The sequence below is a fragment of the Lissotriton helveticus genome, chromosome 6, assembly GCF_964261635.1.
Source record: "Lissotriton helveticus chromosome 6, aLisHel1.1, whole genome shotgun sequence".
NCBI classification, from domain to species: domain Eukaryota; kingdom Metazoa; phylum Chordata; class Amphibia; order Caudata; family Salamandridae; genus Lissotriton; species Lissotriton helveticus.
Genome location: NC_136067.1, coordinates 1422130980 through 1422148121, shown reverse-complemented (window position 1 = coordinate 1422148121; position 17142 = coordinate 1422130980). Strand labels below are relative to the sequence as shown.

The 17142-nt window shown below is 45.0% G+C and overlaps 1 protein-coding gene across 3 annotated transcripts in view; it reads left to right on the top strand.

Moving 5' to 3' along the window:
* MED23 (mediator complex subunit 23) overlaps positions 1-17142 on the top strand; it is a 684519-nt gene that overhangs the window by 565143 nt on the left and 102234 nt on the right. For 2 of the 3 annotated variants that reach the window (XM_078649215.1, XM_078649212.1), the window contains one exon: positions 8837-9053. In XM_078649215.1, coding sequence (XP_078505341.1) covers positions 8837-9053 — 217 coding nt within the window. The remainder of the gene's footprint in view (positions 1-8836; positions 9054-17142) is intronic. The other variant, XM_078649213.1, reaches the window with a different exon arrangement.

Here is a 17142-nt window from a genome sequence, read left to right as displayed (position 1 = left end):
TGAAATCAAAAAAAAAGAAAAAGAAAAAAAAAAGCTATGCGATGCAATGTGATATTGATGATTGCCTCAGTTGGCATATTTACTATGTAGGGACAATTTCTGAGGCTCCGTAGGAACTGTACCACCACTTCTGATTACCAAAAGGAAGCTAACCTCCTTCAACATAAGCTCCAGGAAAGGGGATATCCTACAAGATTACTCCGACACTCAGCTAAAAGAGCCCTGAACAACAACAGGGCATCCCTATTGGAAACCAATATCAAAGAGAAAGAGGAGCTGATCACGTGTGTAACATCTTACACCAAGAATTCTTCTTTTATCAAAAAAACTGTGAACTCCCATTGGGGCATTTTGAACTCAGTTGACCTGGACATACCTCGCCCACGCTTTGCGTTCAAAAGAACCTCGAATCTGAAGGACCAACTGGTCCACACCCGTCCGAAACAGACAAGCACCCGACCCCATAACACCCTGTGGGATCTACCCCCAGTAACGGGGCACTATCGCTGTGGCAACTGTGTCGTTGGCCCCCAAACCATCCAGACCAAAACTGTTCAACTTTCAGATACTTTCACGTGGCACCTTAACAGACACACAAACTGTAACAGCAATAAATGCGTCTACTTGTTGACATGCCCCTGTGATCTGAAATATGTCGGAATGACGACACGTACAGTTAAGACCCGCATCATGGAACACAACAGCAACATCCGTTGCCAGAAGACCCACACTCGCCTGTATGAACACTGTCAACAACGGAACCATGCGGCAGAGGATATGCGGTGGTTGGTCCTGGAGTGGCATCCTTCATCAAACCAACAGACCCTGTTCAAAATTGAACAGCGATGGGTGCATCGCTTACATTTAGACAAGGAGGGACTGAATGATTCCGTCCCCTGGAACACACTCAGTCGATAAGTGCGGGCGCTGCTACCACCCCTGTTAGAATGGTACAGTAGAGACACTGCCACCCGGGTGGCATTAGACATCTTTTTCAAATACAATGTTATTAGATGCATCTTTTTACACCCGGCTGGCACTCCAGTTGTTATAACGACGGCCATCACACAAACCTAACCAACCCCCCCCCACCCCCCCTTGAAATATTTCTCTATGCATGTTCGGTAACATGACGTCCATCCACCAACAAATAGACATCTTACTTGTGTATAATCCTATACTTGGATTGAAGCACCTATGCCCTGCATACAAGTGTGACAAACCGATAGAGCAGTGAAACGGGATCTTAGCGCAGTGGGAACTTCTTACTTAAGCTGACACGTTCATCCCACGCACCTCGGAGTACATGATGTGCTGTCCCAACCCAAGATGGCGCCCAGACTACTCCGTAGATGTGAGACCATTGCGCATGCGCCTGGAGTAGTCACTGAGTGATCGGCATCATCACCCCGCCCCCAGGTCAAACAAACAATTATGAATTAAAAGCGCGCTAAGATGCGCCGCCCATCACCAGCTGCTCCATGATCGAGTTACACCGGTCAAGCGGACCTAGGTTTGGAGGTAACGTCTTCACGCCACGAAGGTAAGGGGGTTACCGGGCTCGAGACTTTCTCCAGTCCGCCTCGGTGGACTGATTTTTTTGACAGACCGCGTCGACGGACTACGGTCTCTCTGCCGAGCAGGTAAACGGCGGGGGGAGTGTCCCTACCACTGGGATGTACACGCCGGACCGGGGCCGCGTTACGAGGGTACAAGGGCCTCTGGCCACCATGGGTGCCATCCCCACGGGCCGTATTTGGGCTAACGAACCTGGCACCCGCCTCTATCCTTCCTTGAGACGCTGTTGTCAGGCTCAGCTGGTCCACTTAGCCGTGTCATCCTGATGACACCACGGATCCTTCCCGGGGAGGCGCTATGGCTGCTGCGCCCACCATACACCACGTTACCCCACGGGGCACCCGGTTTGGTTGCAACTTACCCTACGTGGGCTAACTCCGCCGCCGGGGCCAGATGGGCAGTCAAACCATCCCAAGACCGACTATCTGTGAAGTGAGGCTCTGGCACCAAATCGCCTCGCCTGGAGCCTAACTACTGCCCAGGCCTAATTTACTCAATATTTTCTTTATATCCCCCCATCCTCCTAGACTCACAGTCGAGTACACTGGTCCCGCTTGAGCAGACTGCGGGGACCGTCAACAACGATTAAGGGTAAGTCCCATCAAGGGGTTTCCCGCTCTAAATAATGAATTGTAAGAGCCCCCCCCCCCCTTTTTGGTATATAATCCCTCTACACTGCTATCCAACCTTAAATGCCTACTCCTGCAAATTGGGAAAATAGTCATTTTATGATGGCAATCATACAAGGGATGATCACGACCACTATGGTCTTTTACGTCACTCCACCTCTCTCCACCTTTCTAGTTATCCACAATCCGGGTGAATGTATTACACAGCGGCTTTAACCATTATCACAGGATTGTAAGATAACCGCACAGAGAACAGACATAACTATATGCCTTTTCTCCCCTATAGGGTGAACTACAACTCAGGAACTCCTCCTGTTCCAGTTCGTGACCCCTCAGGTTGTATCCACTACATAGTGCGGCCCACCTGGGGCTCCTTCCTAGTATATGAGCAATTTCTAGGTCCTGATGAATTGCCGTTATGGCATGAAACATGTCGACCTGACCACTTCTGAGGGTTGAACGGGTTATCCCACACATAGCTTGGTGGATTTCCCATACCCCTCTTACTCTTAATGAAAGCAGTTAGCTACCAGAATAAAATTGCCCAGAGTAGACTATACTGACTTTTTTTAAACCACACCTCCACGCTCACTACTTACACACCTGGGCCCCTCACACTCACCCACACATCGGCCAGGAATAAAAGATCTCCGCAAAAGAGTAGCACTTTGTGCTACCCGTCAGGCATTGCAGCGCCGGCCTGACGCAGGAGCAGGGAGCCGATGATGACACGAAACAATTGGTTGGTGACATGACAGTAGCCGTAGAACCGACCTGTTGTGTGAGGTTTCCCTAATTCCGATAAGGGGCAACCGTCCCTGTTTCTCGCATACAACCACCCTTGAAGAGAGGTGGATCAATCATCCATACATACCTACCCCCAAGGGGAACTTTGTGCATCAGTGTTGAACGGGACTATAAGGATACCTTACAGCACTACTTAAAAGATATGTAAGCAAACATATATCAGCTGATGGATGCTGAAGCTAAGATAAGGCCAACTGCAGGCTTTTATAAAAATGGAAATGGAACGTTATGATCCATGAAAAAGAGTCCCGAACTGAAGTTATTTGCCCGTATTCTAAACAATATTCTCTGTATTTATGCCATGAACTGTATTCTGTACTGCTTTTGGCTACGAAAGAAGGAAACTTTGATTTGCCTGTTTTTGATAGCCCCAGATACAATGTCTTCAGGATGTATTTTCAAACATATTGGCATACAATGAGGCCAGGCAATATGCTATATGGTTGGTAAATCTTCAGAAACAGTGAAGAATAGTCTGAGTTACAGTGGGGACCTTTTTTTCTAATGAAGTAACCATTGATGTTGCGGCTAAACAACTGTATGCCTGAATATGCCCTTTACATTACCTGCACTATAATATCTTATTGTTTTATTAGATATAATGCACATGGTCACTTTATAAACAAATAACTGTTGTAAGGCTATTTAACTAGAAGAATTATTAATACGGCTTATGAAAGCTGATTAGAAACAAAAATGAATATTGAGTCGAATCTGATTGAATATGAATTTGGCACCCTTTGGCGTTACAATGCCTGATTGTGAATACTTGTTTTATTTGCCATAATGCACGAGGTCACTTAATATGCAAATACGTTTTTGGTATCAGTTCGGAGCAAAATGAAGCTTTACAGTCATTTGACATGATTAATTATTAATGATGATATTGATGAGTTGGAATTTTATCCAATATTCAAATCATCACCTGATTACATTTGAATGGCCTATGGGGTATGGGTTACATTAAAAGAGGTTTGTATTTTCACATTGAATTATTGAATAAATGATTAGGTTGGCCTATGTTGGATCATGGGTACATAGTACCTTATGTCAATATCATATGTAAACATAGACATTTGGTTATACAAATTTAGATAAAGTGGTTTTATTCCTTGTTAAATCATTATTTTAAGAACTGATAAACGCAACATCTTATGCCAGGTACTTTAATAGTGGATATTCATTGATTGTGTTTGGGTGGAGTTTTAACTTATTTTAAATATATGTCATATTTTTTGGGGGGTATGCATTTCAGTATTCGTTAAGGGGCATTGGATTATGGCTGTCTTGCAGTTCATGATCGAGTTTTTTATGGAGATATTGCAATGTTAAGAATTTGAGTCTTTGGAGTAAATATTAAATGATTAGCTATAGAATATCTGTTTCTTCTAATTTTAGTAACATGTGTGATTGTGCTCTGTGTGTGAGCCTCTTAAAATAAACTGAAACTGCAACACTTCTGGCCATAAGATTCAATTTTCTGGTTATTCTATGCAGAATGCGTAATCGATTATCCATTACCATCTGGCAGAGAGCTGTTCTAAATGCATAAGAGGAGGTACAGGCCCTCATCCCTCTCTTCTAGATGGTATCAACGTGGATTCCTTCAATAGATGCTACCACCATTCAGATGCTACCACCATTCAGTTTATTAACGAAAAAGCTGTTGTCAACTTATGGGTCCTTGTTTTCGAGCATGCATTTCGGACCTTCGTTTTCTGAGGTGTTTCAATGGCTCTTCCACATTACACAATAATTCAATATTAACACTTAATACTAACACTCTTGTGTGCTTGTCAGGCATTATCATCAGGCTCACCATCGAGAACATGTTGATCTGCATTCTCATATTTTAAAAAAATCCCTAAAGATGAAGAAACAGTTTTTAAGACATTCACTGTTGGCTGAACTATCACAACCTTTGGCAAGCCACGTTTCCTCCTTCCGTCTCACCACTTCCATCATCTGTGAAATTGAAAATCATGAATGCAAAAGTACCAATTTTCTACTTTTGTTATATGTTCAGAGTTTTGTTGATATTCAATAGAAAAGCAGCATCAAGTGGTGCCACTTTCTCGAGATGAGGTGACGATTCAAGACACCAGTAAGTGTAGAACACTTCAGAGACAATCTTCATGCCACTAAAAAGGAGCCATTAAATTCATATCTTACTTACTGGTAAGCACTTGACTATATACTATTGGCATTGTCCATTTGAGAAGATGCCTGAACGTGCTTGTCCTGCTTTGATCTTCATGTATTAGGGCAGCCAAAGTGTGCTGGGTTACCACTCTCATGTTGCTATTAATCAGAGCTGGTGGCCTAGCCAATGACCTTATTTTACTTTAAGAGGCCAAACCAGTCAGAATACAACAGAAAGTTTTCTATAAGTTCTAACATCTCCTCCCTTAACCTGGTAGCTTGAGCTGGGTTTCTTGGCTGGAGTAATTGGGGGGTTAAGAAAGGAGCAGCTCGTCCTAGTTGGAGGAAGCCTGGAAAGCGAAATCTTGCCACCTCATAGATATAGAGCAAGGGAATGCCTCATGAAACAGCACGTCAACTGACCAGAAGGGAAGGAAGCCTTCAAGGGAAACCAAGAAAGCAAGCACACGTTCACACACAGTTTGATCTCAAAACACACTATGCCTGCAAACTCAGTAGCTCTACCGTAGTCATTTATTTGGTTATTCCATAATATAGTAAGTTGCACGTGGACTGTAAAGAGAAAATAAAAATCCTAAACTGTTATATGGATTACTATTTCACCCTACTGTATGCCTTTAGGCTAAGACTGGTGCTTGTTTCTGGTGCCGGAATGGTTTCTCTCTATTCCTAGATCCCCCTAGAAGATGGAGGGCTCAGACTGCAGCATTAACAAAATTCATCCTGACCCCTAGAAATCGATGCATCTTTTGAGCTGTGCTAGTTCCTAGACTCCCATATAGCTGGTACCCAGAGAACTGTGACCAGTGAAGACCTCTAAGGGCTGCAGCACTTATTGTGCCACCCTTAGAGGACCTGTCCCCCTACACATACATAATGCCTTTGCAGGCTGCGTGTTTTGGTGCAAAACAAAGTGAAGAGTCGCAATGGCGCACATCTCTCTGTGCCTTGCCTACAACCCTCTGCCCTGGCATAGATCAGTCACCCTTCTAGCTGGGTGTACTATACAGTGTCTAAGTCCATTCTTAGACATTGTAATTGCAGTGCTGCTAATCAGAGTATATGGTGCTGGGAGTTTGTCATTACGAACCCACAGCACCATAATGGCTACACTGAAAACTGAGAAGTTTGGTATCAAACTTCTCAGCACATTAAACCTACACTGATGCCAGTGGGGGATTTAATGGAAAAGGCACACAAAGGGCATTTTACAGATGCCCCCTGAAAACGAACCCACTAGTAGTGTCCAGGCTGAGTGGCTGCTTTCAGCTGCTTTCAGCTGCCATCACCAGTCATGTTTCTGGACCCCTGGTCGAGAGCCTGCTGCTCTCTGGGGCCTGAGAAAATGCATATCCTGGGATGGGATGCCAAGTGTCCTCCCCCAGGATGAGCAGAGTTCACGAAGGGGAAGCTTCAAAGCTTGCCGCCTTTGTGAGCTTCCCCAGGCCACTTGCTGCTTTCAGCAACTGGTCCCCACTGGTTCTGACCCCCACTTTAGGCAGGAGAACCAGCGGGAAAAACAAGTGAGGAAGAACGGTGTGCCTACCTCTGCCAACTCCACCCCTTGGGTGTGGGAGGCGAGGTGAAGCACAACTCCCAATCCCTGCCATCTTGCAGATGGGGAGACTCAGCCAACCAGGGACAAACTCATGCCCCCTCTCCCACTGGAGGGTGGCATAATAGGGGGTGTACCCACCCCAGGGAAGGGACCCATTGGTCCCTGACTGTTACCTACCTTTAACGCCCCTAAACCTAGTATTTAGGTGCACCCCTGAACCTTGCTTCCTCTGACAAGAAGAAACTACAAGAAGCAGAAGAACCAAACAGCCGTGCAGCAGCTAACAAGAGGAAGACGCCCACTGACTTGGCCCCAGCCCTACCGGCCTGTCTCCCCCTCAAACCTGCTTCTGCGAAATCCTGGTGTGTCCTGCAGTCGGCAACCTCGAAAACCCCTGAGGACCCGCCTGCCTTCAACTACAAAGACTTTGTCTTCCCTGAACACCGGATTTTTCATCTGCAACCTCTGGCTCCGGCCGGACAGCGCGGATCAGCACAACTCTGCAACCGCCATCCACAGCACGAGCTCAAGTGGGCAAACACCACGAGGAGGTCACCCCGGCGATACTGACAGGTGACGCCTGACCTGCCTCCAGCCGACGCCTGCAGCCTAAATCCAGAAGGTCCCCGCAACCAGGAGCTGATAAGATGATCCGACCCTAAAAGGCACCTCTGCACCCGATGCCCCACGGCTTGTGTGACCAAACAGACGGTGCGTAGCCAAACCCTAACTTCCCAACTTAACTCTCGAAGTGGTGGTCGCACCCAGAAGACCTTCGTCCCCAAGCCTGCAGTGCCTTTGCAAACCAGAGGTTCCCCATTGAAAACAACAGGGCGCCCAACATCGAAACAGCACCCTGCACCCGGCCGCCCTAGTGCCGCTGAGGGTGCACCTTTGGTGCTACTGCGTTTCCCCATTTGTCCTGAGCTAATGTCCAGGTGCTTTGCTCCCGCAGCCGAGTGACCTGCTAGCCAGCAGCCACCAACCGGAGGCCCCCTATCCCCCGTTGGATAACATTGGGCCACAGCACTCTGCTACCTGCTGCCCTAGTGCCGCTGGGGGGGTGTAACGAGAGTGCACCTTTGCCCCCGGGGGAACCCTTGTTCTAACCCCAGAAGCTCAACTCCAAAACTGATTACTTAACTTGTAACTGTTAACTTAATTTCTCTCCATAGGAACCTATTGACTGTTTTTCCTCTGAAAAATGTTTTAAGTGTGGAGTTGATTTGTACGGAAACTTGAAAAGTAACAATTGTGCAAAACTGACTTTACTTACCTTTTCTCTAGGAAATGTCCCAGTGTGATATCTAGGCATATCACACTGAGTAGAAAAAGTAATCTCAAAAGTAACGTAAAAGTAACTTACCTGTAATTATCATTGCAAGATCAATACAACGTATATGTACATCATTCCACAGTAATGCATTACCAGTAATTCAAGCTGTAACCATTTCAAAGTCCATTTACAATTGCATTTCAAACTGTATATTTACTGCAAAGTATTTATCAACTTACCTGTGCCAGGCTTGCTTCTTTCTAGAAAATAAAATAACTAAAAGAATATTTTTTTTACAAAAACAATTGGTCTGAAGTTCAGTCTATGAGTGTGTGAATTAATTTGCTGACTGAGTATGTACAACAGATGCTTAACACTGTCCTCTGATACTGCCTTACTGCTCGACCACACTACCACAAATAGAGAGTGAGGTGCTATCTATCTTTACCTCTGCCTACCTTTAGGGATCCACTGGACTCTGTACACACTATACCTCACTTTGGTACAGTATATACAGAACCAGCTTCCTACAGTACATTTTTGAAGTTCTTTGCATTTAATTATCTTCTGCCCTTCATCTTGCTATCTCTCTTGATCTATCTTTCTCGGTGCTAATCTTCCTTAACCTTCTTCCCACATATCCCGAATGGGCACACATTTCCTCTGTTATTTGTGGTGATAAATATTGTATCTATACGCTTATATAAAGAATAAACTCCTGTCCCCTCTTAATTGTTGTCCTGTTTTTTTTTTTCTAGCAGTTACTTGAAGTTTTATTTGTTATTACTGGGAAAACATAAAACCTATCTCCTGCTTTTTCCTCAGAAGTATCCGGAAAAGCTTTACTTTGAAGGACTAGCTGAGCAAGTGAATCCTCCTGTGCAGCTTCAACATCACTATCTGCCCATCTACTTTGGAAATGTGTGTCTTCGCTTTCTTCCAGTGTTCGACATTGTGATCCACAGATTTCTTGAACTGCTTCCAGTTTCCAAATCGTTGGAAACTCTACTTGATCACCTTGGTGGCTTGTACAAATTTCATGGTGAGTGCTTCATGTGAATCAACTCATTTATCTGTTTAGTAAAAACATTGCAGATGTCACGACCCACTACCAATGGCAGCAAAATAGTACAATATTAATTTGCCGGTTCTGTATGTTCCCACTGTCTTTTCTATGGATCATCTCTCCGTTCTTTCTGGGGTACAAATTATAGCTGCTAGGCAATGCACCAACCAGTGTGCTATCCTTTCCTCGCAGTCAGTATTTCGAGGGTTGTTAAGCTGTGGTATGTACTTCTCAGGTAAGTACATCAAGGATTTCAGTACTTTTAATCATTGTACTTTACCTCACAGGTAATATTTAAGTGACATAACCTTAAACAATTGTGTTTTAGCATGTGTCACTGTAAATACACATCATCTGCATTCCTCTGCCACATAGTTTTGGGTACTTGCAATTTTTTTTTTTTAAGGATTGAGTCACAAGACGTGTTGTAACTCAACCCTTGATATACAATGTACCGAGACATTGTCTCCATCTCAGCTTGATTTTGTCCACCACAAGGACCAGACATTCGAAAATGCTGCTCTTAGGACTCATGTGTGCCTTCCCACCTCTAACTCTCTTGCCCAAAGTTTCAAAGAAGATCAGGTCGACCAGGCCCAAGTCATCCTTGTGTCTCCAGACTGGACGAGGAGAGTGAGGTACCAAAAACGTCTGGCCATTAAGCATGGGCGGATCTAGCGGATCTCGCGTACGCGAATTTGCGGATTTACGGATTCGCAATCCGCAAAATCCGCGAACTCTCGCGGATTAGCGGATGTTTCCGTTTTTTTTGTTGGCGAGCGTTCGCGAGGATTTGTGGACCATTTCGCAATTGCGAACTTACTTTTCGGCTCGCAACGGCCGCTACTATGTTGTTTCTACGTCTGGTTCATCATCACAGGTTCACAGCACCCTCTGTTTCACCACTGCCACCCTCTGGTACACCCATGCCACCCTCTGGTACATCCTGACTGCCACCCATTAGGTTTGTTTATCACTGTAGATTATGGGGGTGAAAAAAAGCAAGCACACCGCCCTGCTTCAACTGCCATGAATTAATTTGGGCTTGATTAATGTGTCACTTATTTTTAAACTTCCAGTCTGGCTGGCACCTGCTTCCTTCCTTATCTGTAATTTGCTTTCTGTTGCAGTGAAAGCAAGCACACCTGCCCTTCTTCAACTGCCATGAATTAATTAGGGGGGGATTAATGTGTCAGTAATTTTGAAACTTCCAGTCTGGCTGGCACCTGCTTCCTTCCTTATCTGTAATTTGCTTTCTGTTGCAGTGCAATTTTTTTTCACAGGACCTTTATGGTCTACTTGTAGCTATTCTATGAGCCTGCTGTTTGGGTCATAGCAGGGTCATGGAATAGTTGCAAATAGGCAACTGAACTCTGGAGGGGCCCCTCAGGAAGCACTAGAGTGAATGGTTACTAATGTTAAGTTTGAACTTTTGCACCTGCTGATTGCTTTCAGTTTAGCAAAAATCGTTTTTCTGCAATTTCGCGTCATTTGCGGGGCGCGAATCCGTGCGAGATCGATTTCGGAAGCCGCGAATACACTTTTTTTTTTTTGCGGCGTGTATGTTCGCGTGATTTTTTTCGTGTTCGCAAGGCGCTTGTAGCTATACGTTTGCGAATTTACCCTAGCGGTCGTACACGGGCGCAGCCATCTTGTTTGCGTGACGTAATTCCGTTTCCGGCCGCTATGTGTAATCTCGCAAAGTGTGCTGCTCGCTAGTACAATTTCGCACGTGCTCGCGAGGAAAATCTCGCGCGAACTTACCCACGCGGTCGTGAATGGGCGCGGCCATCTTGTTTCTCATTCATTGCTATGGTTCTGGGCATGCTTTCTGTATCCTCTCTGAATCTCTGCCATCCTTTGCTTTTTTTGAAGTTTATTTGATCTATTTTACTTAATATCTATCCCTCTATTTTTCTACCTCTATATTTTTGTGTTTTCTGCTACTTTTTGTTAATTTTAAACTACTTTTTTAAACTCTTTTATTTTCTTCTTCCCTATTCTATTTCTTCTTTATTATTTAACTCATTTCTGCCCAGACCATGGTAAAGGGAGCCGGGAAGCACCCTGAGAAGGGGAAGGGTCCCGCACCCCGTGCCCGGCTCCCGTGCGGGCGTTTGAGGGGGGAGCAAGTGATGCCACGGGAGATCTTTAGCGCGGAGGAGGTGGCCGCACTCATCTTCCACGTCCAGCGCCGCCTCCCCAAGACGATCCTGGGAGGCGGCAAGATCGCAACCGGCTATGGCATCCGGGAGCGCCGGAAGCGGTGGGAGAAGGTGTGCCGGGCCATGTTTAAGCTCTCTGGGGTCCGGCGCACCTATAACCAGGCCACCCACCGCTGGACGGATGTCATGGACCGGGAACGGGACTTGCTGGACGCGCTCGGCGTAGAGGTCCCCAGGCTTGGTGAGTAGTAGTAGCCATTTCTAGCTATTTCATCACTAATCTGTTTTATCCAGCTCTGATATTTGCTAATGTTTGTTCTTTACCAAGAGCAATAATGCTGCCGATTACATTAGGTAAATTATATTTCAAAATCTTCCATGCATTTCAGGTGCACTGCTCTCCTTCTCAGTAGCCTTGCTTGCTACTATGCCTATTTGTTTTGTATTTTGTGTTCATTTCATTGGCCTGAGAAATTATGTATGAGTGTAGTGTAAAGAACTGCGTAATGCTAGACACTAAGGGTCATATTTTCAATTACCGGCGCATCCCTGCAAAGTAGCAGGGATGCGGCAGTAATTGTGCGCCATGCCACCACCACCCATTGGCCCAAAACGTCACAGAAGCCTTACGCATCTGTGGCGTAAAGGCGGCGCATTGCTGGAGTTGCGTGCCAACGATGGCGCAGCTCCAGCAATGCTCTGGGGTGCCCTATCGCCCCAATGCTGCATCAAGCCGTACGTCGGCTTCAAGCAGGCGCAGGGTTTGAGTCACGCATCATTGTCCTAAAAGTGACTGATTGACATCTTGTACATTTCCCTCACCCACTTCTAGGATTCGTCCCTGCGCAGGAACGCCCTCCCTTGCGCCGGAACGCCCCCTGATGGTGCAGGGCTTTACAACGTGATGCATCTCCCATATGCGTTTTTTTTTTATATATACGTCGCACCATGGCGACTCTTTTGTTCTGCCGCTGCGTCACAAAAGTCACGCAACAATGGAGGAAAATGAGCCGCAAGGGACTTCTAAATCAGCCCCAACAGACTGAAGTCCAGTCCTTCCTTTAGACACATGGCTATAAGAAGAAATAGTGGTGGTGGTCGGTGGATTGATAGTTTGAGTATTCACTGATCTGCAAGCAGGATGGACTTTGTCTGTCACTTTGCGTGCTGCGGACTGCTGCCTGCCAGGCCTAGGCAAACCTTTTTAGTAGTCTGTTTATTGAGTTACATAGGAACTTTGAAAGTCAACGGTCCGCAAATCAGGCAATACGAATAACGTAGTATACCACATGAGATAGGTCAATATATCCCTTGGAATAGTTGTCTATCTATTTGCTATTTCTCAAAAATATTTTGTTATAGTTCTTTTGAAATGTTTGATTTGGTTGACAAATCTCATCCATGTTTTCTGGTCTTTCTTTCTTTCATGTTGTACATCAGCTCCCCCCAAGGGCAAGAGGACACAGGAGGAGGGTGCTGTTCAGGAGGATGCAGGCGAGGGCTCCTTTGCTGGCCCCAGTAAGTTTTAATTTTAATAAAGAGTACCTATTTTTTCCTAGCGTTCCTCATTCGATTTTTTCTAAATCGTCTTTGATCTTCTTGTAGACTGGATCTAAATTCTTATCCTGCCTCGACTATGACTCCCTGTGGTATTACTAGATTATTCTTATTAGTCTGTGTGTGTAGCTAACTAAGATTGCACATTTGGCAATTCCATTGGACTCCCATTCTAGTCAGCAATAGCTCTATGCACTGAGTGCAGTCCTCTGGGATTGTCCATAATGTCTTTTCAAGTCTTCTAAATGTTTATGCTTTGACAATTGCCAACAATAAAAAGGTGAATGACCACCAAGAAAGAATAAGATACTACTTTACTTTTGTTTTGGATAGGAGGACAATCCATTCTACTACTGTTGCAGGGACAAATCTGCACAAACCGAACTATGAACACTAAATAGTGCATTGTTTATCAATTATAATAGGCGCAGGTAGACTTTCTTTCCACATACCTCAGTGATATCAGACTTTGAAGAACCCCCAATCTCCTTACTGACTAGATAGTGTGGCAGAGTCATTTAGCTCCCTAAGTCACCGATGATTGATCCCCAATGATCATTAGATTATCCTACGCAGGGCAAGAGTACGGAGTCACAGTCAAGAAGTACTCATGCTTGCAAAAATTCCAAAACCTTTAGCTCATCCACTCTAGTCTGGAGGACCAAAAACCACAGAGTCTATTTAAGTTTAAAAGCTTTATTAAAACTAAACACATTTATTAAAATCAACTTTGTCATAAAAGTAACCGTTTAACTGAAAATGGAAAAGTGCTTAGTGCTAACGATTAATTGGACACATTTCTTGTGGTCGAGCTGAGCTCTCACCTGGTTTGAACTTGAGCTTGACCCTGATCGTGTTCTTAGAAGTCAAGCTTTTGTTAGGAGAAAAAGTGTTGTGTGTTAAAAATAAAAAGCAAGCATTCATCAGTTGTGCCAAAAAGTGCAGCTAGACAACAGCCTTCCCTGGAAAAAGGGACATTTTTACTGTAGAGTATACAGTTACAAATTATTACATTGTATTTCGTTTTTTTTAACTTTCTTTATTCCTCCTAGACCAAATATTATACAGTAGTGAGTGGTGTATTCTAACATTCTAAAAATGTACTTTGTAGGTGGAACATCTGGTGGCGGGGCCAGCACGGAGGTGGTGGATGAGGAGGACAACACTTCTGGGGAGGAGGCGGTGCGAGTGCCGGACGACACCAATGTGCCTGTGAGGGTTGACACGGTGGTGGCGGGCACAGGTAAGCTATATATTCGAAAAGCGAAAGAAGGGTGTAAGTAAGTGTGGAAGGACGAGACATTTTATGATGGCTGGCAAAGAAGAATGATATGTGTTTGCTTCGCCCCCGAGGTCGCTGGGAAGGAAAGAATATGGTATGGTGCATGGCTGGGTCAATGATGAAGCAAGGATGGGTGGAAGGACAACAGCCTGGGTGGGTGAAACATAAACTGTATGTGTGCATATACTTTGAATGGATGGATGCCTGGAGCATGGTATTATCTGACTCTTAGATAGCACATGTGTATCTAGAGAGAGTAGATGGTCACTGGATGAACTAAGTGTTACCTTGAAGAGCATGTAACACCGCACCCGCACGTCCGTTCCAGTGTAGGGAAGGCAAGGAAAAGAAATTGTAAATTTGTCCAATACTACCATGAATAGTAGCAATAGTTTGTATTGCAACTGCAAGCACAGCATATATCCGGTTATTACGGTGGACACTCCGTACCTCTCTTAATAACTTTAGTTTAGTAGTAGTACGTCATTCATGTGTGGGTGTATCACTGTTCACTCAATAATAAGCAAAGCACCTAAAGTCATCCCATATGTCATCAAATACATCCCATGTGAAGTGATAGATAATCTAATTATTTAGCTTCTTCATTTTCCTTTTCTAGTACTCATTTGCACTGTAGGGTGAAAGGTAAATTAATTAAGCAGTAGCCCTTGTAACCGAGTATTCTCAGTGCCACCCGTAATAGAAAAGTAATAGCTTCACCACCTGCATGTACTGGACCGGTACAGTAACGCAAGTCTGTCTCACTCATCATGGTGTGCGTCTGTTTTTCTCGGGTGCAAGTTCACTGCGCTGGCATTCTGCCGGCTTGCATAAGATAACGTACCAATTTTCCGAAACAAGAGAGAAGAAGAAGAATAAGACTGGTGTACTGTCATAGTCGACTGTAATGGAAGTCCATAGTGGTCGTAGAATTTGTTCATTAAACTACCACTAATGTTAGAGCAAGGATGCAGAAGTGGGCGGTTAGATAGATACTTTCCTCAATAGTTATGTACTGTGCTTTCAATTTGCTACTTGTACTGTGACACAACTTTCGGCTCAATCACTTTGTGTTATTAATGTTAAGGAGCATTGGTTACAGACTATGTCTTTCTTTCTTCATATAGTTGCTCCTTCCAAATCGACATCACGGAGGGAGCAGGCTCGAATGGCCCGGCAACGGAGGCTGGATGCCACTGTCGCGGAATATCGGCGGCTGGTGGCCCTGGAGGAGTCGGAGGACACGCAGTCGACCGGTGCAACCACAACATCCTCGACTGGGACAGCTGCATCCTCCTCCGTGACCCCACGGGCTGCCAGCCAGCGCAGTGCTCCAGCGGTACGGAGCCGGGCTAACAAAGCCAACCGCCACCGCCAAGCAGCAAAAAGACCAGCTGCCCCCCACAGGATCTGCAAGGCACGCCAGCGCCGCCTAGGAGTGAGAATGTCCTACCTGGAGCAGGAGGTCCATAGGTACAAGAACTTGGTGGAGGGCCTCCGCTTCGAGCATGCCACCCTCCGCAAGGAGTATGATGCCCTGGCCGCAAAATTCACCAGCACCCTCCAGTAGTGGAGTGTCCCTTGCCCTTTAGAGACTTTTGGGGGGTGGGATTTGGGAGTTGGGTGCTTTTTGGGACTTTTCAAAGACAATCGTTGGGGTTAGGGAGGGTCTTGAGGGAGATTATTTTGTTAGGGCTACATAAATATACTTTTTTAAACTTTATCTGACCATACCTGTTTTTTACTGCTTTTCAGTCTGTTGGGTGGGGGTGTAACAGTAAGTTTGTTTTCCTGAAGAGTCCTAGGACTTTAGTAGTACTACCGTCAATCTCTCGTCTAGTCCTAATACTCCATTATACTACCTCCCACCAAACGCTTATCTTACCTGTAATTTGTGTTAGAAATTAGGGCTAGGCCCAGGGCTGGCTCCACGTGAAATGGGGATTAAGGTTGGCAATCCTGGGCGGATGAAATTTCCTCATTGCGGTGGTACTAGTGGTGTGACACAGTGGCAGTTGCATGCCTATGGAAAAAAAGAAAACGAAACCTGGTTTGTCCTTACTGTAGCATTACAACGGTTACGGTACGCTCGAGAATATAGCAGGTGACAGTACACTAGAACAGTGCCACAATGTAGCCTAACAAATGGTAAAGTATTGCAAGTATAACTAGTACTTGCGTTGAATTTATTTGACATTGGCTCCTACTACTACAAGAAATAGTACTGAAGCTGAGTAAGTCTAGAATATATCCTCGTATTCCTTCACCAGCCTGTTGCTATGACCTTATCCTCCCCAGCAAGTGTGTGGAATTATTGATGTCATTTAGTCAGACATCAAGCAAAACCACACAGCCCGGGGGAAGAGGGTTAGGGTTTGGAAAATGGATGGGAATGGGGGTGTCTTTTTGGGTAGGTTTTGTTGAGAGAAGAAAAAAAAAGCACAGCATGGACAAACAATAATTGAAGATAAAGAAATCTTTGGGTACAAACTAAAGCTAACCACATGCAGTCACACTCATAGAAGAAAACAATGGATACTGTATCTGTATTCTGTATGTTGTTGGAGTTGTCCTGTTGAATTTGGTAAGTAAGTTGCATGCAGCAAACAATTCCTCTTATTAGCGGCACTCCTCCATTCCAGCTGACGCTTCGTCCATCAATGTTGGTGACCACTGACAGAAGACACCCTGTCCACTGCCTGCCTGGCGGATGTTGACTGAAACCCGGCCTGTGATTATTGAACGGAAAACAGGAAGTGCTATTACAATACCACTGATAAATAAATATAAGGTATGTACGCTGTGTGGTGCAAAAAGTCACACTTTGATTTCCCTAATAGACAGTACAATATTTTTGAAATTGCGTACTCTGTCTGAGTCACCTTGTTAAGGATAAATAAGTATGGCCAAAATATTATAGCGGATCTTTCCCCTCAAGGTAGGTGTACTGTAAACTGTGTTTTAGAACAAAATTTGACCTTCCCAGCAATGCTCCCACCAAGACCCTTACTAAAGCCAGTCGCAAATGTAGAAGACCCCCAATCAGATCTCAAAAAACGAG